General features: G+C 35.1%; 1 protein-coding gene across 18 annotated transcripts in view; it reads right to left on the bottom strand.

Moving 5' to 3' along the window:
* Positions 1-23686, bottom strand: part of COP1 (COP1 E3 ubiquitin ligase) — a 264253-nt gene that overhangs the window by 34101 nt on the left and 206466 nt on the right. For 7 of the 18 annotated variants that reach the window (XM_031658336.1, XM_003893610.5, XM_009194948.4 and 4 more), the window contains 3 exons: positions 22209-22326; positions 21128-21252; positions 19787-19947 (listed from right to left, as the gene is read on the bottom strand). In XM_031658336.1, coding sequence (XP_031514196.1) covers positions 19787-19947; positions 21128-21252; positions 22209-22326 — 404 coding nt within the window. Of the gene's footprint in view, positions 1-3182; positions 6163-7288; positions 7378-19786; positions 19948-21127; positions 21253-22208; positions 22327-23686 lie in introns of those variants that run through there. The other 11 variants (XM_031658324.1, XM_031658334.1, XM_031658337.1 and 8 more) reach the window with 4 other exon arrangements.

Genomic DNA, 23686 nt, shown 5'->3' with positions numbered 1-23686 from the left:
CCAAATATTACATTAGTATTAATCTGATGTAAATGGTGATTAAGATGCAAATTGTAATACCTAGAGCAACTACTAAGGAAATAAAACAAAACAAAATTAAATTTAATTTAAATGGGGCATTAAAAAGTCAGAAGGTAACGAAAGATGACCACAGAAATAAAAAAGGCACTCACAGAAAACAAACAGCAAATTGGCACTGTAAATCAAAGCAAAATATTATTTACATCAAACAGGAATGATCTAAACACCCCAATCAAAAAGCAGTAATTATGAGACTGAAGAAACAAAAAAAATCCAACTCTATTCCACTTGAAAGACACATAAATTACATTTGAAGACAAAAACAGGTTGAAATTAAAAGGTAGGAAGACAATATACCATATAAACAATAATTATAAAAAAGCTGGAATGGCTATGTTAATGTCAGACAAAACAGACTTTATGATCAAAAACATTATCAGAGACAAAGGGACATTTCATAATGATAAAAGAGTCAATACACATCAAGAAGCTATAAAAAGTATAAATGTATGTACACCAAACACCACAGCATACGCCAAAAAAGCAAAAACATTTGCAAAGAGAAATAATTAATTGAACAACTAATGGTTAAAAATTTCAATACCCCCACTCTCGTTGATACATCAACTGGAAAGAAAATTAGGCAGAAATAGAAAAACGCAAATCACTATGAACCAACTTGACCTAACTGACATTTATAGAGCAATCCAACTAATAAAATCACATTATTGTCAAGTGCACATGAAACCTTTACCAAGGTAGACTGCATTTGAGACTATGAAACAAACTTTAAACTTAAAATGCAGATACTTGGAGAACCCTCAAATTTGGATATTAAACAACACACTTCTAAATAATGCAAAAGCTAGGGGGATGAGGAGATTTGTTAAAAGATACAAAATTACAGCTAGATAGGAGGAGTAAGTTCCAGTGTTGTACAGCACTGTAGGATGACTATAGTTAACAATAATATATAGTTTCAAATAGCTAGAAGGAGAATATCAATGTTTCCAACACAAATAAATAATAAATATTCTTTCTGAGATGAGAAATATGGATATGCTAATATCTCTGATCTGATCATCATACATTATATGTATTGCAACAGCCCTGTGTACTCCATAAATACATACAATTATTATGTGCCAAACAACCTAAAGGTCAAACAAAATATCAAGGGAAGTTATAAAAAATTACAAACTGGATGAAATTAAAAATTACAGGGCTAGTATATCTTAAGTACATTTCTTCTGGATGTGCTTTATTGGGAGTAGTGAAAACTGGCAGTAATAAGGGAAGGCATAAACAACAAAAAGTTTGTTACACGCTCTTTCTTCATTAACATTTCATCTCAAATGCTGAACTAACAACCATTAAAAGTTCCTCTTGCATGGCTGATGTTAATATTTCTCTCAAAAGGAGTCTTAACAAATGAAACTAAAGTGAAGAGCAGTTATCTATCACTCTTTCTGCCTAAATGTGAACCTCTAAAATACCTAAAACATTTTCAAAGAGAAAAGAAATGGAGGAGGACAAGGAAATAAAATTAAGTGTTAAGAAATTATGTACTCTAGGGCTGGACACAGAGGCTCATGCCTATAATCCCAGCACTTTGGGAGGCCGAGGCGGGCGGATCATGAGGTCAGGAGATTGAGACCATCCTGGCTAACACGGTGAAACCCTGCCTCTACTAAAAATACAAAATATTAGCTGGGCGTGGTGGCATGCACCTATAGAGTCTGAGGCAGGAGAATCGCTTGAACCCGGGAGGCAGAGGTTTCAGTGAGCCCAGATTGTGCCAGTGGGCAACAGAGCGAGACTCTGTCTCAAAAAAAAAAACACCTCTGGTGACATTGAATACTAGTACTTTCAATGAATGAATTCATATGGTTTTTCAAAAATTTAAGTTATGTGCACATATAGGTATACATTAAACACTTGCAAATTTGGAAGAACAGAAGCAAATACTTCTATTTTCCTAAAAAATGTGACAACAGACTTACCCTAGTACATCATGCTATTTTATAAGGTAAGATTGTTACTCTAAATAACACATCAAATAAAAATACACATACATTTTAAGCTGTAATTGGATGGGGAGAGAGAACTAGCAGGTCAATTTAATAAGGTAATTTCTTATCCCTAGGACCTCATATTCAGATTAGAATCCATTCACTCAATTAAATATGCCATCTACTCTATTAAAAACAAATACACACAAAACTTATGGCCTAGAATTTCGAGTCAGTTGGAGTATTCTATTCAGGAGATAACTTTGATGGGAAGAATCTGGGAAATCTCAGGTCAGAATTCAGGTATATTTTTCAGAAATAAATGAAAAAAACTCTTCTTATTATTTGAAATACTACATTTGAATCACTTCAGAATATGAGGAAGAAAACACTTAAAAAGTGCCAGTTATTAACTTACAGTCTACATAACAAACACGCCTTCTAAATTTTAAAAGATTTAGGATGAAGGTGTTTTGTTTTTATACACAGCCTTCATGATGAGGTAAAAATATCTAATTAACAAACAGTGCAGTAAAACTGTTTTCCCATTTATTTTGAGAAAGATGAAAAATGAACCTTATGCACTAAAATGAAACAGAAAAAAGAATCCGACTGAAAAGCACCCATGTGTGTAACTGCCCACTCAAAATGTAGTCACTTTATTTTCTTAACAGCTGATCTACTAAGTTTTCCATGTAAGGCTCTTATTATCAAGATTACTACACCAAAAAACTTATGTGGTAATGCAAAGAAATAAGTAATACAGTGGTGTACACTACAGGAATTTTTCATTAATATAGCAAATATAAAAAATAAAAATAGCAAATGTATAACAGCTCAACATATTTTTCTTACTTTTTTACCTATATCACACACAAATTTTATTTCATATTCTTTTACATTTCTTATTTATCTGTTTTTAAAGTTTTAAGAGATGAGGTCTCGTTCTATCATTCAGAATACAGTGGAGCAATCATAGCCCACCATAGCCTCAAACTCCTGGGCTCACGGGATCCTCGTACCTCAGCCTTCCAAGTAACTGGGACTACAGGTGTGTGCCACCATCCCTGACTAATTTTTAAAATTTTCTTAGAAATGGGGGTTTCACTATGTTGCCCAGGCTGTTCTTATACTGCTGGACTCAAACAATCCTCTCATCTCAGCCCCTCGAACTGCTGGGATTACAGGTGTGAGCCACTGTGGCCAGCACATTCTTTTTTTTAAATTCTCTATAACCACACTCAGAATCGAACACCAGGCATACTCATTATTAACAGACTGTAAAATCATACACAAATTATGGATATAGTCCTTTCATTTCAAATTAGAGATATTTTACCTAAACAATGCTTTCTAAAAAGCTGACATTAAAAGGTGAACATGTTTATTTATTTATTCAAAGGTAGAAATTAATAATCTTGGCATAACCTCATAAAATATATGTGTAAATATACCTAGCTGACATACATAAGCCCAATTCAAAATTTATTTTCATAAACAGGTCTAATAGTCTTAGATGGGGAAGAAAAGATGTCTTTATAATCTTATTTACCTGTGAGGTCATTTGTGATATTATTTGTGACATTATGTGCAGATTAACATCAGTGTTTATGAAGTCATTCTCTTTTAATTACGCGTTAGCAGATAAATGTGGAATCCTTCACTACAACTGATCTGTTCTACATACAACAGATGTACATTGTATAAATGTGATGTTATGTAAATTACAGTTTGCCTACAGCCAAAAATCTCACTTGAGTTTTACAACTTTGTGAGGAAGTCTGGTATTATTTTCCTCTAAGAGACAAGGAAACAAGAGAGGTAAAGTTACTTAAGGTTACAGACTCTGTCTTCCTCACTTTTTAATTATAAAATAATGGACATCAGGAATCTAGACTGAAAGGAGTAGACAAGAAGAATTAAAGCAGTAAAATAAAGAGCACCTAAACAACTGTGTGCCTTTTTTCTTTTTTTCATTTTAAGTCTACCAAACTAAAAATTAATAAACTTCTAAGAAAGAACAGGCAACTAATATTTGTAACTTTAATTAATTTATTTTTTAACATTTGTAACTTTTAGTAATTAGTACACCTAGTACAATTTAATTTTCAGCCTTATCAGGACAACTTGTCAGATTACAGACATTTTTTGTGCACTGATTTTTAATCACTAACATTTAACCCCTTTTAGGAATCTTATAAAAGCTATAAACTCTCTTCCTAGTAAAACACTCGCAAGGAAATGAAAAACTTTTTCATATGATTTCAATTGGTAAAAAATGCCCTGAAGATCCTTGTGGAGTAGGTGTTCCATGAATCTCAAGTTAAAAATTTTTACTAGAGAAATCAAAGAGCCCTAAAGAACTATAACATGTAATCAAATGATGTAACTGCTAATCTAATATCCACATTTGATTTAAGAAGGGGCTTAAGAAAAAATGGTTTAGTTCCAGAAAATAAACCACATCAACTAACTCATCACCAGTTTGAAGTGTGAGAATTACTATCCATTCTATTTATTCATTTTACTATCATCATTAATACAGCAGTGAGAAGTGTGCTAATTCAGGCAAACACTTAAAAACTACAGTTATATATTAGGAAATGTGAGCGCCTCTGCATTGATTCTTTCATTTTACATGTAGGTTATGTTTGTCCAATAAAAACTTCAGAGCAATGTTCCAAAGAAAAAAAAGAAAGCATTAGTCTACCGTTTTTTAAATCTATAATCTTTCAAAATAGTAACTGATTAGTACAGTTCTTTACTAGAGGAACATGACAGATATTATTAAGATGCAATATAAACTAAAATGTAGTAACATTGTATTAACCTGTGGCAGCAAAAAGTCTATCTGAACACTTGCTGACAATGTAACATTGCCAAAGTTAATGTAAAAAAGAATGCAAGCTGAGCATGGTGGCACACATTTGTAATCCCAGCTACTTAGGTAGCTGAGGAATAAGGATTGCTGGAGCACAGGAGCTCAAGAGCAGCCTGGGTAACATAGACTCATCTCAAAGAATAAAAATCTTAAAAAAAATATAGTAATTACAGCAACAGTACAGTAAGAGTGAAATAAGAGCATGAAAACAAGAGGTTCGAAATATATTTTACTGAGATTTTTTACAAATTAATATTTTTTTCCTTATCACTGCTATTTGTAAAATATTCATATGTTACAACCATAGTCCTTAAGGGCTAATGCAATTTGTTCAATAAGGATTCCTAAAAATAGTGACACAAAATTCAGTATCTCTTAGAAAATTTCCTTTAGGAAACTTTTTGTCCTATCTTCTCAATATCAAGAAAGTTTGTATACTGAGGTGAGTTATGCTGAACTGGCAGAGGGGTTCTTTCCTTAGGATTAAGTAACATCCTAGAATTGGAGGTAATTACTCCATTTGTAAATCAGTCCAAGAGCTGAATTAAGAGGTTAATAATGCAAACCAGAGTTTCTCAGACAGCATTTTGGTGAATCTGGCATGCACGGGGTAAAATTAGGTTTAACTTATTAATGTATATACATTGTAGTCTTACTGTAAGCATAAATGGTCTTACAAATGGTCACTGAGCAATAGCAATCTAGTATACAATGCTTTCACATTAGAGGAGATGAAAATGAGACTCAGACATGTTAACTGACTTACCTAAAATCAACAAAGCTAATTAATGGCTATAAATCTAGAGTTCTCATCCCTCTAATGAGTGTAGATCCTGTTAACCTCAAACGTATCTCTCAGATTCTTGGATCAAAGTAAAAATGCTGTAAGCAGTCCCTCTCTACTGCAGTCTACCCTAGGCACTGTCTGCACTATTTTGGTTTTGTTTTGTTTTCTTTCTTTTTTACTACTGGCAAGCTGTGATATTTTTGTTTTTCAAAAATTTAAACTAAAAAAATCACACAACAAAAATTGATGTCAATTAATCTGTTTAAAGTTCTTCAGAGTTGCACAGGTAAGGTTCAAGGTGCTTAACACAGTCTAGAATGATCCCTAAAAATCTCTCTCCCTAATCTATTTCCAGCTTTATCTCTCACCAGTCCAGTCACATCCTAGCAGCCTCTAAACAACACCGCATTTTTTCAAATTCTCAAGTCTTTGCACATGCTGTTTCTTCTGACCAGAAACATCTGAAATAGATTTGAATAATGCAAGCAAAATTCAATGCAAAATAGGAGGATGGGGTGGAGGTTACAATTTTAATTTCTCAATTTTTACCCATTAATTTATTAGTAGTAGTAGCTACTATTTATTGAAAGCTTAATATGTGCAAATGTTCCATATGAATAATCTCATTTATCTCCTAAAAACTCTTTGAGGTATTTTAAATAGTGGTATTACCTTACTTCAGAAACAAGAAAGCAGACTCAGACAGGATAAGGAATATGCCCAAGGTTTCACAGCTAGTGACAGAACCAGGGTTTATACCCAGATCTGAGCTACATGCAACTATCAATACATACACATGAATTATCTCTCTTTACATCATCCTCCTCTCTCCCTTCCCTACAACCAATGCTAGCATAGTAAGATAAACTGGAAGTTTAATTTTCTGGAAAGTAAAATAACAATATATATCAAGAGCTGAAAAATTTCAAATCCTTTAATCTAGTGCTTTCTTCCCCAACTTGTAAGATTTTATATCACAAATATAGTAAGATAAAAGGGGGAAAACAACAGGCACCCAAATATTGCAAACTTACAAATGAGAAAAATTAGAAGCAGCCTAAATGTTTAACAAATAGTAATTGATAATATATTTAAATTCTACTAAAATTACGAAGTAAGGTTAGAAAATGCTATAGTTACATGTATGAAGTTAGATACAAAAAATATACCTACATTGTAAAACTATTTTTTTAAAAATGTAAGTTGACTGGAAGGACAAACATCAACATTAACTACGGTTCTGTTCAGGAGGTAGAATTGCAGGCCAATTTTCTCTATTATTTATTTTCTAAAAGTTCTCTATTAGTGGGAAAATGTAATACTCTGAAGCACAGATGATGCAGAGATTAAAAAAAAAAAGACACTGGGTTTCCTGAATGAGATGTAATTACAGTTAGAGGGTCTAAATGCTAAAGATGTTTCTGCTTGGTTAGACATTACTGTATGTATGTATGTATGTATGTATGTATGTATGTATGTATGTATGAAGAAAGTTTGTGGTAATTTTGATTTAACTCTTCTGATACATAACTTCTATGATTTAGTTAAGCATTATAAGATGAAACTGAGCCAGGTGTGGTAACTCACACTTGTAATCCTAGCACTTTGGGAGGCCGAGGTCGGAGTTTGAGAGTCCAGGGGTTTGAGAAGAGCCTGGGCAGCATAGCAAGACTCATCTTAAAAATAAAAAATAAAAAAAAATCAGCCAGGTGTGGTGGTGCATGCCTGTGATTCCAGCTACTTGAGAGGCTGTGATGGGCGAATCACTTGAACCTGCGTGGTCAAGGCTGCACCGCACTACAGCCTGGGTGACAGACCAAGACCCTCTCCCCCCTCCCCAAAAAAAAGAAAGAAAAGAAAAGTCAACAAAGAAAACCCCCCAAAATTGCATAATTCAAATGCAATTCATACAAAGAACCAAAATTTCATACTCATTTAAAAAAAATAATTGACAGCTGTCAGTAAGAAACATGACACCTAAAGGGCAGGTAGGAGATCTTTTCCTAAGGATTTATTCACACCTATTCAGAGCCAACAGTTTCATTCTTAGTAACTTTGGTTGATGCAAATCTCTATATCTAAAATATATAGGATATATAAAAGCTTCTAAGTTACCTATGCTTTTGATACATTTCATTCGATAGGATAAATATACCTTTAAACAATTTACTAATATTATCCCCTGCCCCAAAACCTTCCCCACTCCCATCACCATTAGTTATATTAGATGTGTGAGTTTGGAGTTAATATGGCATTTAAACAAAGACTAACAAAAAACCAAAAGCCAGAACCCACAACCATTCTGAAGTTATTACTGTTGAAAAATGAGGCCGGGCGCGGTGGCTCAAGCCTGTAATCCCAGCACTTTGGGAGGCTGAGACGGGCGGATCACAAGGTCAGGAGATCGACACCATCCTGGCTAACACGGTGAAACCCCGTCTCTACTAAAAAATACAAAAAACTAGCCGGGCGAGGTGGCGGGCGCCTGTGGTCCCAGCTACTCCGGAGGCTGAGGCAGGAGAATGGCGTAAACCCGGGAGGCGGAGCTTGCAGTGAGCTGAGATCCGGCCACTGCACTCCAGCCTGGGCGACAGAGCCAGACTCAGTCTCAAAAAAAAAAAAAAAAAAAGAAAAGAAAAAGAAAAATGACCCTTTTCTCTCTCTCTCTCTTTTTTTTTTGAGACAGGGTTTCACACTCTGTCACCCAGGCTGGAGTGCAGGTGCCACAATCTCGGCTCACTGCAATCTCTGCCTCCTGGGTTCAAGCGATTCTCATATCTCAGCCATATCAGTAGCTGGGATTATAAGCATGCACCAATAAGCCAGGCTACTTTGTGTATTTTTAGTAGAGACAGGGTGCTGCATGTTGGTTAGGCTAGTCTTGAAATCCTAGCCTCAAGTGATCCACCTGCCTCGACCTCCCAAAGTGCTGGGATTACAGGTGTGAGTCACTGCACCTGGCCAACCCTTTTCTCTATATTCCTAAAATAATGATTTGGAAGGACAAAATGAAAAGGATACAAAAGTATGTAACACCATGAATTTAATGTATAAAGGACAATCATGCACTGGATAAAATAAATGGTTTTCTTCATTCTAAGATGACTGGGAACCTGTTTTAACATAGTAGATACTCTGATGGAGAATGTAAAGTCTACATGATAATTGGGCTTTCCCTACCAGTGAGAACAGTGAGATCTCCATAAGGGATCTTAGAATTTGTTTTGCTATCAATGACATTGCATGCATTCTGTTAGTAAAGGGAAAATCAGTTGTCAGATCTCAAAAATCCAGTAAAATGTAAAATATGTAGAATTAGAAGGTCTCAATCCTTTACAAAACAAAAAACTTTGAGGAAATAAGAATACTGGTAATAAAAAGGGACTCTTATTGAACTCTGAAGTAGCAAGGCTAATTTCTTAATTGGGAAAGCTATAACTATTTTATTCTGTTCAGAATATAAAACTATTTTTAAATGCAAATACTCATATAAGTCTTTACATCAATTACTCTTTTTTGAGAAAGAATCTCGCTCCGTCGCCAAGGCTGGAGTGTGGTGGTGCAATCTTGGCTCACTGCAACCTCTACCTCCCGGGTCCAAGTGATTCTCCTGCCTCAGCCTCTTAAGTAGCTGGGAATACAGGGGTGCACCCCCATGCCTGCCTAATTATTGTATTTTTAGTAGAGACAGGGTTTTACCATGTTGGGCAGGCTGGTCTCAAACTCCTGGCCTCAAGTGATCCTCCCACCTCAGTTTCCCAAAGTGCTGGAATTACAGGGTTGAGCCACCGTGCCCGGCCTCTTATTATTAGTTGAACCACCATAGTCCTCTATTAGTACAAACATTAAGGATGATCATGGGAATACAGATTTGGCTGGTTAGCAAAAAATGATAAGGGCATATCAGTATTAGTTGCGAAACTTAAATTATCCTTGGCTGCTACAAAAAAGAATTATATACATTCAGTTACATATTCCGAATCTGACGAAAATATTTAGATAGTTCGCAATGAAATAAGACATTTAACTTCATATTTATCAGGTGGTAACACTACCAATAAGTTCCATGAGGACTTTTTTGAAAGTTGTAACAAGTCTTCTTAGCAATTAAAAGATAAACTCTTGTATCTCCTAAAACAAACAACATTTGGAATGTTGTGAGATATAAAAAACACTTAAAGCAAAATCAACTATTAGTACTTTTTTTCTCCCAATCTCTGGAAATCAGCTCACAAAGATATGTTTGGTGAGTCATGGAGTCACTGCTTCAGATATTTAGGATTTAAAACAATAAATTATCAAAAAGGAACTGAATCTTGAAGTAGGATTTACTTTCTATACAATCCATTCCCTAAAGCTTTCTACTTTTATCAGAGAGCAAAAGATCCTGAAGATAAATAAAAGTATGACCAACTGCTTATTTAATTCTCTACAATGTGTAAAGACTTTATCATTTAAACCAAAAGATTTAGATTCATTTTCTGCCCTCATATTCATCTTTTAGTTGGCGATCACAATTCAAATAAACAATCTATATTTTCATCCCACTAAACTGCTTATCTACAGTTTAAAAAAAGACTAATGCAAACAGGCACAAAGGCTTCTTTACAGCAATTATAACAGACTGGCTTTTCTTCAATCTACATAATCAAATTATTCTAGTGTTCAGCAGTAATAACCTTTTTATTTTCCTGGGAATAGCTGATGTCAACCCTGATAGCTTTATTTGGGAAACTGGTGAATAAAATAGAATTTAAGCAATAACGGAATAAGAAATAAAAAAGGCACAAACCCTATAAAGATCACATCAATATAGGAGAGTGTCATAAGAACAACAGTGGTTATATGTGAGACTGTAGAAGTAAAATACAAAAAAAAATGTTTCTTTTCTCCAGATAGGACATTTTTAAATTAGTAAAAACACTTTTTTCTTAAGCAACTGCCATCCATTTTCTAAGCCAAAAATACATATTTTTGCTTAGTTAATTCTGCTTTCAGTATTTATTAAATCCATTTTATTCAATTTAGAAAATAATCATGTTTTTCCATTACATACACTTCAGCATATTAAACCAATTCAAATAGTATTCATCAAAAGCTTTTAACTAAAGGAAATAATATCCAATATTCACTTTCCTTCTTTCTACTATTACTATGAAAATTTGGTAGGGATTACCAAAAGATAAACATTAGAAACCAAACTCAAATCCCTTCCCATCTCAAAATATTTTGGATATATTTTAGCATGGTGAGATTATAACAAAAATTACTGTTAGGTTAATGGCATTAATTCATAACACACTCTCAAATTAATATTATTTCTTTTCTTCCCTTAAAAAAGGCAGGACTAAAACCAAGCAGTAGCTTAAAAATTAACATCAATTCTATGCTTCAAGATTGGCATACACAGAACACTCTTTTTAAAAAAAGATTAAATGAGGAAGAAAAGAATCATTCTAATATAGGTCAAACTCTATTACAGAAATACAAAAATGATACTAATTAAGAATTTAAAATGTCAACTAGCAGACCCCATAAATCACATTTTGTTGATTTTATTATAATGTTCACCATAAAGTATCTAATGCAACAGATGTTTTCCCAGAGGCTGTCCACACAGTAGCGGATATTAAGGTTAAAGAAAATGTATACTTCATATAATTTACTTAGAGAAATAAATTACTAGGGTTGCCTCAGTTTTCATCCACCTTATTTCCTTCCTTTTCTACTACCCCACCCCACTCTATTCTGTATACTGAGGGAAGAGTGGGGCACTAAGGAGAAGATAGGAGTCTTCCTGGAAGTCAGGGTCCATGCTCAGAATCCTCTTTCCTTCTACTCCCAAGATAGACAAAAGTTCATTCAGATTGGCCCTCTTCCAGTCAGGAAAATTTTCTAAAGGGTTATAAACAATCCAGTCAGAGGAAAGAATAAAAGAAAGGAAAGATAAAAGGAAGAAGAGAAACAGAGTTGAAGGAAGGAAGAAAGAAAGAGAAGTTTCTATGTTGTCTTCTCGACACTCACTGAAGAATTTAAGATAAGAAATATCTTTACAAGTGTGGTAAGTTAGTATTTTTTAGGAGCAGCATTTTTAAATTAATACAAATAAAAAAGAACATGTCTTATTTTTTTGGATTTGTTTCCTCCTGAGGTAGGTGAGGGATTAGCAAAATCTAACAGACATTAGGTATTCATAATTATAATTGTTTCTGCTAGCAGATGCTTAAGAACCATTTAGGTTTCTTGGTTAGGATGTATAACAAACTTTTTCCCAGTGGTAACATGATTCATTTGTTCCCAAACATGATTGTTCATATACTTTCCCAAGGAGACCCGGTGAACTTTTCAAAATACAGATCTATACCCTCCTTCTTTCTCCCCCAAAATATGTATTCATGGGTCTAAAAATAGAATTGCTTTGTTAATTGTTTTTGAAAGAGCCCAAGGGTTTTCTGATTATCAGTTTTGAGAACCATTGGTATAAATAAATTTTATTATGGACATCTTTTGCACTTTAATGAAAGCAGACTGGAATACAGTATTGCACGGCTTCTCAAATGTGCTTTACTTTTCTAGTTTACTGAAATCTGATGTTTTACACACCCCCAAAAAAATGTTACTAAGAAGGAAAGGATTCGTGTCTTAGATAAAACTTACATAAATTTGGAAAGTAGATATGTCTTCAAAAAAAAAAAAAAAGACTGAGTTGTCTAATAAAAATATTAAGCCAATAATAAACGCCTACTTCCTTGTAGTTGCACACATTTAAAAATTTTTGTTGCTTTTGAAAATAGGCAAAATGAGTTGGAAATTATATCCCAAGGGGCAAAATGGTAATTTTGAAGTAATTATATATGTATATAGGAATGGTTCATGTCAGCAAAACTGCTTTTCTTTTTTTTTTTTTTTTTTTGAGACGGAGTCTGGCTCTGTCGCCCGGGCTGGAGTGCAGTGGCCGGATCTCAGCTCACTGCAAGCTCCGCCTCCCGGGTTTACGCCATTCTCCTGCCTCAGCCTCCCGAGTAGCTGGGACTACAGGCGCCCGCCACCTCTCCCGGCTAGTTTTTTGTATTTTTTAGTAGAGACGGGGTTTCACCGTGCTAGCCAGGATGGTCTCGATCTCCTGACCTCGTGATCCGCCCGTCTCGGCCTCCCAAAGTGCTGGGATTACAGGCTTGAGCCACCGCGCCCGGCCTGCTTTTCTTAAATGGTAATTAATTATTACCATTTAGTTTCAAGTGAGCCTATTAGATATTAGAAGTATCTCCCAATTCCACTACAGCATTTCTTTGGTTCCAATTAATTATCATTTAATTACGCAACAAAAAAGATAAAGGCCAAGCTTGAAGGGTTCTATCATTCATTACAAAAATTACATATTAATTATGCATTATGTACAAACATGTTGTGTAATGCTAGGGGTAATTAAAAATATAATACTAAGAGCACACACGTATCACTCTTGCTGTGTATCAGGAACTGTTCCAAACGTTTTACGTGCATTACCACATTTTAGCATTATAACAACCCTAGAAGATAAGTGGCTATTAATATCAGCACTTTAGAGATGAGGACACTGAAGCACAGTGTGGTTAAGGAACTTCAGCAAGGTCACACAGCTGATAAGTGGAGAATCTGAGAGATTTCAACCTAGGTAGCCTGGCTCTGCTCTTATTCAAAATACTATGATGTCTTTTTTTGAGGAGTTTGCAGGTTACATGAATGCAAATACAGTACAAGACAGTATATTAATTCATTCAGCAAGTATTTTTAAAGGCCAAGAATCAGGAGAAATTTAGGTAAGCAAAATATGTGCTTAAGAACACAAAAAGTTTTAGTTCAATGCTTCAGAACAGTATTTCATCATATAACAAAAAAGTTTTGTTAGAAATAAGAATAGAGAGAATAAAATTTAATGATACAACTGAAAACAAAGGTGCATAGTTATAAATCTCCACAGAAAGTATTATAGCATAGTTGATGGGTTCCCAAGCCAAGTTTTGCTGCACTTGGTTTCAGAGAGGGAAATTAGGAAATCTGTTATCCTGATCCCTGCCTCCCCCAACCCCAGAGCTACAGAAACTTTTAATATGATTTCTGGTGTCTCAAGCCACAACAGAAAATGTCCACCCTAATGACCACTGCTTTTTTTCCTGAGGATACAGTGTACTTTTTGGGGTCACTTCTGAAGAGCTAAAGGAGTAATAAGTACTTTACAAGTACTGCCTTTTACTATTAGCTATCCACTTAGGATTGGTGAGTAGGTAAGCATGTATGATATGGTTCAGAGCTGACAAAACAATAGGGTATCTGTAGCCTCAGCAGAAGTTACTATTGACTCAGGGTCTACCCCCAACAAAAATATTGTGTACCTTTACACAAGCATCATCACATAGGAACAAATATATTCATCTGTATACTTAAAACACTTCATATTTCATTCCAATAGCTTCAGATAAGAGTCATGTCATAGATTCACAGATATAGAACATATGTAAGTTCCTTTACCTAACTCCAGTCTCTAGATAAATCAATGGTAATAAAAAAGATAAGACTTTCATCTGGAATCTTTTTCTTTCTGTGTAAGCATATCCTTTAAGGTTTTCTTTAGTTTAGGTTTGCTGATTGAAAATTTTTCAGGTTTATTTATTTTAAAATGTCTTTATTTTTACCACTGTCTAGAGATTTTCACTGGACGTAGAATTCTAGGTTTGCAAATATTTTCCTTCCCACACTATCTTGTTTCACTGTCTGTTGGCTTCCACTATTTCACTGAGAAGTTAGCTGTCAGTCTGACAATATTTTCTCTCTGCCTTCTTTCAAGAATCCCTCTGGGGAGGCCAGGGAGGAAGAAAAAAGAATCTCTCTGGGGGAAAAGACAGTCTCTTCAATAAATGGTGTTGGGAAAAATGGATAGCCATATGCAGAAGAATGAAGCTGAGTATCTCACACCATATACAACAATCAACTCAAAATGAGTAGAGGCTTAAACATAAGACTGGAAACTGTAAAACTACTAGAAAACATAAGGTAAAAGCTCCATAATGGTCCGAAAAATTTTTTGGCTACAACTGCAAAAGCAAAAATAGACAAGCATGAATGCATCAAACTATCAATATAAAGCTTCCTCACAACAAAGGAAGAGAGTGAAAAAACAACATATGGATTGGGAGAAAATATTTGCAAACTATCTATCAGTTAGGGGGTTAACCAAAATGTATAAGGAACTCCAACATCTAAATGGCAAGAAAACAAATAACCCACTAAAAAGTGAGCAAATAATCTGAATAAACATTTCTCAAAAACAGATATATAAATAACAGGTATATGAAAAAATGCTCAATATCATTAATCATCAGGGAAGTTTAAATTAAAACCACAATGAGATATCACTTCATACCAGGTAGAATTTCTACCATCAAAAAGACAAATGACACCTGTGAAATGGGGTGTGGTAAAAAAAGATGAAAGATAACAAAGCGTTGGCAAGAATTTGGAAAAAAGGGAACTCTTGTAACATTGTTGGTGAGAATGTAAATCAGTACAGCTTTTATGGAAAATAATATGGAGGTCCTCAAATGCTAAACACAGAATGGCAATATGACCTAGCAATCACACTTCTGGGCATTGAATCCCCCTTCAATTTCAAAAGAGTTAAAATTAGGATACTGAAAAAAACATGTGCACTCTATTATTCATTGCATTATTCACAATAGCAAAGATACGAAATCAACCTAAGTGTCCATCAACAAATAAATGGATGAGAAAACATGGTATACAGCTGATCCTGGAAAAAACACAGGCTTCAACTATGAGGAACCACTTATATGCAAATTTTCTTTCTCTTCTGCCACTCCAGGGAAAGACCAACCCCATCTCTTTCTCCTCCTTCTCAGCTACTCAATGTGAAGATGAGGATGAAGACCTTTAAGATTCACTTCATTTAATGAACAGTAACTATATTTTCTCTTATGATTTTAATAATATTTTATTTTCTCTAGCTTATGTGGGTTGTTTATGTTATTGGTGAGATTTTCAGTCAACAGTAGGCTATGAGTAGTTCAGCTTTTGGGTCAGGGAATCAAATTATACCCGAATTTTCAACTGAGTGGAGGGTCAGTGCCCCTTGTCCCCACGTTGTTCAAGGTTAAACTGTATATAAGAGAATACTATTCAGCTTTACATGAACCTGGAGGACATTATGCTAAGTAAAATAAATCACATACAGAAAGAAACACTGCATGATCTCATTTATATGTGGAATATTAAAAAATTGAACTCAGAGAAATGGAGAATAGAATGGTAGTTACCAGAGGTGGGGGATGGGAGTGGGAGGATGCCAAGATGTTGGTCCAAGGCTACAAAGTTTCAGCTAATTAGACAAAAAGAGTAAATTTTTGAGATACATTGCATAGCAGAGTGACTGTAGCTAACAAAAATGTAGTGGATATTTCAATATTGTTAAAAGAATAAGATTTTAAATGTTCCCACCACAAAAAAAAAGCATGTGAGAGGACAGATATTCTCATTAGTTTGACTTAATCATTCCATAATGTACATGTGTATGAAAACACGACACTGTACCACATAAATACTTACAATTATTATCTGTCAAAAAGAAAAACTGATGGCTTAAAGGAATGAAAACGACTCCTCTGATATGGTTTGGTTGTGTCCCCACCCAAAGCTCAACTTGAATTCCCATATGTTGTGGAAGGGACCCGGTGGGAGGTAAATGAATTACAGGGGCAGGTCTTTCCCAAACTGTTCTTGTGATAGTAAATAAGTCTCACGAGATCTGATGGTTTTAAAAAGGGGAGATTCCCTGCAAAAACTTTCTTCTCTTTTCTGCTGTCATGTGAGACGTGCCTTTCACCTTCCACCATGATTGTAAAGCCTCCCAAGCCACGTGGAACTGTGAGTTCAATAAACCTTTCTTTTGTAAATTACCCAGTCTTGACTATATCTTTATCAGCAGTGTGAAAATGGACTAATACAGAAAATTGGTACCAGAAGTGGGGTGCTGCTGAAAAGATACCCCAAAATGTGGAAGTGACTTTGGAACTGGTTAACAGGCATAGGTTGGAACAGTTTAGAGGGCTCAGAAGACCGGAAAATGTGGGAAAATTTGGAACTCCCTAGAGACTTGTTCAATGGCTTTGACCAAAATGCTGATACTGATATGGACGTGAAATCCAGGCTGAGGTGGTCTCAGATGGAGATGAGGAACTTGCTGGGAAATGGAGCAAAAAGGACTCTTGTTATGTTTTAGTAAAGAGACTGGTGGCATTTTGCCCCTGCCCTAGAGATTTGTGGAACTCTGTCCTTGAGAGAGATCATTTAGGGTACCTGGTAGAAATTTCTAAGCAGCAAAGCATACAAGAAGTGATTTGGATGCTGTTAAAGGCATTCAGTTTAATAAGGGAAATGGAGCACCAAAGTTTGAAAAATTTGCAGCCTGACAATGCAACAGAAAAGAAAATCCCATTTTCTGGGGAGAAATTCAAGCTGGCTGCAGAAATCTGCAAAAGTAACAAGGAGCGGAATGTTAATCCCCAAGACCATGGGGAAAATGTCTCTAGGATATGTCAGAGGTCTTCAGAGCAGCCCCTCCCATCACAGGCCCAGAGACCTAGGAGGAAAAAGTGGTTTCCTGGGCCAGGTCCAGTGTTCGTATGCTGTGTGCAGACTAGGGACTTGGTGTCCTGTGTCCCAGCTGCTCCAGCCATGACTAAAAGGGGCCAACATAGAACCAGGGCCATGGTTTCAGAGGGTGCGAGCCCCAAGCCTTGGCAGCTTCCATGTGGTGGTGTTCCTGCGTGTGCACAGAAATCAAGAATTGAGGTTTGGAAACCTCTGCCTAGATTTCAGAGGATGTATGGAAATGCCTGGCTGACCAGGCAGAAGTTTGCTGCAGGGGTGGGCCCTCATGGAGAACCTCTGCTATGGCAGTACAGAAGGGAAATGTGGGGTGGGAGCCCTCACACAGAGTCCCTACTGGGGCACCACCTAGGCGAGCTGTGAAAAGAGGGCTACCATCCACCAGACCCCAAAATGGTAGATCCACTGAAAGCTTGCACTATTCACCTGGAAAAGCCACAGACAATGCCAGCCCGTGAAAGCAGCCAGGAGGGAAGCTGTACCCTGCAAAGCCACAGTGGTGGAGCTGTCCAAGACTATGGGAACCCACCTCTTGCATCAGTGTGACCTGGGTGTGAGACATGGAGTCAAAGGAGATCATTTTGGAACTTGAAGATTTGACTGCCCCATTGGATTCTGAACTTGCATAGTGCCTGTAGCTTTGTTTTGGCCAATTTCTCCCATTTGGAATGGCTGTATTTACCCAATGCCTGTATTCTCTTTCTATCTAGGAATTAACTAATTTGCTGATGATTTTACAGGCTCATAGGCAGAAGGGACTTGGCTGGTCTCAGATGAGATGTTGGACTTTGGACTTCTGAGTTAATGCTGAAATGAGTTAAGACCTTGGGAGACTGTCGGGAAGGCATGATTAGGTTTGAAATGTGAGGACATGAAATTTGGAAGGGGCCAGGAGCAGAATTATATTTTCATTCTAAAAATAGTTTCCAGTTCTCAGTTAAAATTTTCAATCTTGTCTTTCATCTTGTAAGCATAGCTACTTTCAAGCTGTCTGATAACTCCAATATTTAGAGCTGCTGTGACTGTTTCTACAGTCTGTTGCTTAGGCTGGTTTAATTCATGCTGTCTTATCTTTTACTATGTCTGTTTATTTTTTATTGTGCCCTAGTTATTGTAGTTACAAAACTGAAAAAAATAAAGCACTTAGATGATCTCATCTTTTTTCAGAGAGGACTTAAGTTTGCATCCTGTGGATATTAGCAATGAAGGGTCACCTCAATTCAATTTCAGAGACTGATACAAAGTTCAGATGCAATCTCTACGAAGGCTTATCTTCTGGTTTCTCCTATAATATACCCCTGTGGGGACTTAAACAAAAGTAGTCACTCACACAATGTCAGGCACTGAGCTCCAGTCCCTGCAACCCTGTGAAGCTCGTATAAGTGCTTTTAACCACCCCATCAAAACTGACAAATGCTCACAGGGGAAAAGCACATTCAAAAGCCAGGGTCACAATCCAAATTCAGTAATTGTGTCTTGTCTTGTTTGCTTTCCAATGCTTTCAAATAGGTTCTTGTTTTCAAAATACATATATTTGGTCCTACTTTTCTAATTTTACTTGGAGGAAGGGTTGGTCCAAATTACCTAGTCTGTCAATTAGCAAACTTTAAGACAGCAATAGAATATATCTAATTAAAGTGAAACTATACCTGAAACTTGGATTTTTAAATTACATATCAAGTCAGAATTTTGTCAGAATTTTATTTTGTCAAAAATAAACCTAACTAAGCACCTAAAAAGCTATTTTAAAAATACAATACTAACAACTCATGTTTATATATATCAAGATAGTAACAAGAATTATTTTTTTATATAACTTATGAAAAACCTTATACTTTAAAACATAAGTGAAAAGTTTGAGGCAACTTCTCTTCATACAACCTAGTAGCATAACTTTCTCATCAATATACTAAATATGCTTAAATATTCATATATAAATGTATTTTGCAGAAAGCAATTCTACTTTGAAATAATATTTAATTAGAGCACCATATAGGTGCTTTACCTGCACTCTCCTTTACCTGCACCAATTCTTTTTCTCCCTATTAAAATACCAGCTCGGCTTAATGTTTATCAAGCATATACTGCACATAATCAATAAAGAAGATGAGACGGAATGTGTATTCTGGAGGATTTTCCAGTCTTACAGAAGAGATATGAAGAGACAATATTTTAATGGTTATAACTGAGATATGCACTAGATGCTATGGGTCACAGAGGGACATGATGACACCATGACATTGCTCTATTACTGTGCATTTCAATCACTACCTAAAATGCCTATTGTCTTTGGTGACACATTACAAAGTTTTAAAAATAGTACATACCACACACCAATTTATATTTTAAAATTTAATCAAACCCTGTGTATACATAATGCATAATATGAGATCCCAAGGTGAAAAAACTGATATGAAAACTTACCCCATCTGGTAGTGCCCTCCAGCACACAGCACTAACAAATTCATTTGTATCATCTTCTTTTCGGTCTTTGTCCAGAACACTTTTGACTGTATCAAACTTAAAAGTTAGCAAAGTCTTAGAAAGTCCTTTATAGTACAGGTACAGAGAGTTATTCTCACTTCCTGAAAACAAATAATAATAATAATATTTTAGAATAGGAAAACTCGGAATTAGGACATCACATTCTAATAGTAATTATCACCCAAAGTTTTAGCTCAAAGATCTTTTATGGTCAAATTTGAAAGGCTAGATTACAGGACTAATTAGAAATCATGTAAGAAAAGGATTCTTGGACAAAAGCTATACTTTACTAATCTAAAGAAACAATCAATGTTAAATGATATGACAATATTGATAATTCTGAGGCTAAAATTACCCTATAAAAATCATTTATATAGGTTGGTGCAAAAGTAATTGTGGGTTTTGTCATTACTTTTAACTTCTGCACCAAGCTAATAGTCTATAGTAGAACCAGAAATATGTTATTATAGCAAGAATCTGAAATTACATTTAGAAAGATTTCCACTTAGAGAGGTAAAAGAAACTGGCAACACTTACATAGGCAGATTTTAATAGCCTACACAATTTATTTCCATTTCTCAGTATAGGAATTATTTGATTAATGGTCTATGAACTGTATTTTTGAGCCATCTATTAAGATAGGATAATTGTTCCAGATATTTGCTTTGGCAGTCTCATACACATGTGGAGAAAGTCAACTTTGCTGAATAAAGGCCAAGTCATTTAAAAGTATGATCAAAGTTCATATATTCAGGCATTAGATATATCAGAGCATTTGAATAGTATCAAATTTGATTTTTCTATTTCTTATTTAAATTTGTATAAATTATCAACAATAAAAGTCCTAGAATAACAGATCAATACTATGCAAATAGATTACTTCATGGAGAGAACAGCAGATAAGGGAAAATGAATATCAAGCTTAAGAAGACACATAATGTCTCCAAAATTGGAAATATTACTAACAGAACTTAACCTTTTCTGTCTCCCACGCAGTATCTAAAGAATTATGTTATAATGGAGAACAACTACAAAACAGTTAAAAATCAGGTGTTCAGGTATTTGAGGTGTTCTGGGTTTGTACACAATAAAAAAGGGAAGGACTAATGCTCTTCTAGTACAACACAAGGAAAATCAATAATGCTGGGGCATCATGTCTATTATACTATCTTCTGAGTGCACACACCATTTCCTGACTTAATATTTAGTCTATTTCCATTGAGTTCAATTTCAGTAACAAATACCTGTTAAAAAGTTCCTGGAAACGATGGTTTCACTTACCACAAGCTATATAATCTCCATTGGAAGCCAGGCCTACAAAGTTTTTTTCATTGATATGACCCTTGAAAGAACGTAGGCAGTACGGTTTTCCTACATTCCACAGTTTTAGCTGACTGTCTGTAGAGCTGAGGAAAAGTACAAAGAGTAAGAATATATTTAAAATTTCTTGACACGAAACTCATTACTACTAATTAGAGGCAATGCAGTTTGCTGGTTAAGAATGCAGTCTCTGGAGCCAGACTGAGTTAGAATGTTCATCTGTCAGCCAGGCGTGGTGGCTCACGCTTGTATTCCCAGCACTTTGGTAGGCCGAGGCAGGTAGATCACTTGAGGTCAGGAGTTCAAGATCAGCCTGGCCAACATGGCGAAACTGTTTCTACTCAAAATACAAAAATTAGCCGGGAGTGGTAGCATGTGCCTGTAGTCCCAGGTACTTGGGAGGCTGAGGCAGGAGAATCACCTGAACCTGGGAGTCAGAGGCTGCAGTGAGCCGAGATCACGCCACTGCACTCCAGCCTGGGTGACAGAGCGAGACTCTGTGCCAAAAAAAAAAAAAAAAAAAAAGTTTTCTTTTCAACATATTTAAAATCACCATGAAATCACAGAGAAATCAACATGTCAGTGTAAAAGCCAACCAAGTAATATTTAAAACCAAAAATAATTCTACCACTACACTGCAACTAGATAAAATATACAATAACACATTAGTTGACTTTAATAAATAAAATACTTCTCATTATATTGCATCGACTATGTTGTTTATCTCTTCTTAAGAAGCAATAGCTAAAATCCAATCTGAAGTTCAAATGCAATTAAACATAGGAGGATGAGTTAAGGGGGGAGCATATATAAAAAACTAGTATCTTCAGGATTGTATCCACAATTTACATATAGTAGAGCACAATACAGACCAGAATCCACACTATTTTAATTGGACAAGATTAAAAAAATACTATTTAAGAAAAAGCACATATACTCCAATATTATAGTTTACATACATCTTCAGTGACATTACAAACTGGTAGGTGTTTAAGTACAGAGCTCTGTATTAACCTTAACCTCTGAGGGGAGTAATACTCACGCAGAGACAATTTCCTCACCACTCACAAACTTTGCGTAAGAGACTGCTTTACGGTGTCCTTTGAATACCATGATTGGCTGTTTAGTGTTACGAAGATCATAGTAGTGGACACAGTGATCTAAACCAAAACAAAATTAGATAAATGTAGTAAATGCAGAAATGGAAAGCAAAGTTAATTTTAACTGGTTTTTGTTTTTTTCATTAAAAGTTTCACATAGAATGTCTAATTTCTAACAGCCAGAAAACAAAGAAAAAGGAATTCTTTTCAAAAATAAGACTGGCTCTAGAAAGAGAGTATTAAGATGTCAAAATAATTGGAAACTTAAAAATCAATCTATGTTTTAGTGGCATCATTAAAAAATGTTAATATAAACATTATGGGACATCTGGATAAACACAATGCTATATAATCTTATTTCCCACATTTGCTTTAAAAAATTAGACATATTTTGTATACAATACACACGCTCAAAGTATTGCATGCAATTCAATGATCTTTACTACATTTAACCAGCAGTTCAACCATTACCATAAATCAGTTTTATAATATTTCTGCACTCCAATAAGATCACTCATTTGGCATTCACCATCATAGGCAATCTCTATTCCTGTCTGTCTCTAACACTAATTTCTATGATAATCTTTATTATTTCCTTCCTTCTGCTTGTCTTCAGTTAGCTTTGTTACTCTTCTTAAAGACAGACACTTAAGGATACACAATTCTCTACAAACATTGCTTTGGCTGACACCACAAATTGTGATACGATGTGTTTCCATTTTCATTCAGTTTAAAATCCTTTTACATTTCCTTTGTTATTTCTTCTTTGACTAATGGGATATTTAGTAATGTGTCATGTAATTTCCAAATACTTGCAGATGTCTCAAAGCAACTATTGTTGATTTTTAATTTAATTCCATTTTGGTCAGAAAACTGTTTTGTATGTCTTCAATCATTTTATTGACAGAAAACTGTTTTGTATGTCTTCAATCATTTTAAATTTATTGACTTTTTTCCAGTCTTAAATATGGTCTCACCTGGAGACTGTTTAAAGCTTGCTTGAGAAGAATGTGTGTTCTTCTACTGTTGGGTGAAGTGATCTTTGGATGTTTGTTATGTCAGGTTGACAATGTTATTCAAGACTTCCATAACTTTGCTGATTTTCTGTCCAGTTTTTCTATGAAATATCGAAAGTGGAGTATTTTTCAACAACTTCAGTCAAATTATCTACTTTTCCCTTAAATACTGTAGATTTTCTTTTCATGTATCTACAAAAAGTTTGTTTTTAGGTGTGTTGATAATTGATGTATGTTTTAACTATTCATTCTTTTACCATTATAAAATGTCTTTGTTTCTAGTACTGGTTTCTACTCTAAGTATTTTCTGTTTGACCTAAATACTGCCATTCTACCATTTTTGTTGATTACTACTTACATGGTGTATCTTTTTTCATCCTGTTACTTTAACCTACGTGTGTCTG

This window comes from Papio anubis, chromosome 1, assembly GCF_008728515.1.
Source record: "Papio anubis isolate 15944 chromosome 1, Panubis1.0, whole genome shotgun sequence".
Taxonomy (NCBI): Eukaryota; Metazoa; Chordata; class Mammalia; order Primates; family Cercopithecidae; genus Papio; species Papio anubis.
This window is presented reverse-complemented; position numbering and strand designations above follow the sequence as displayed.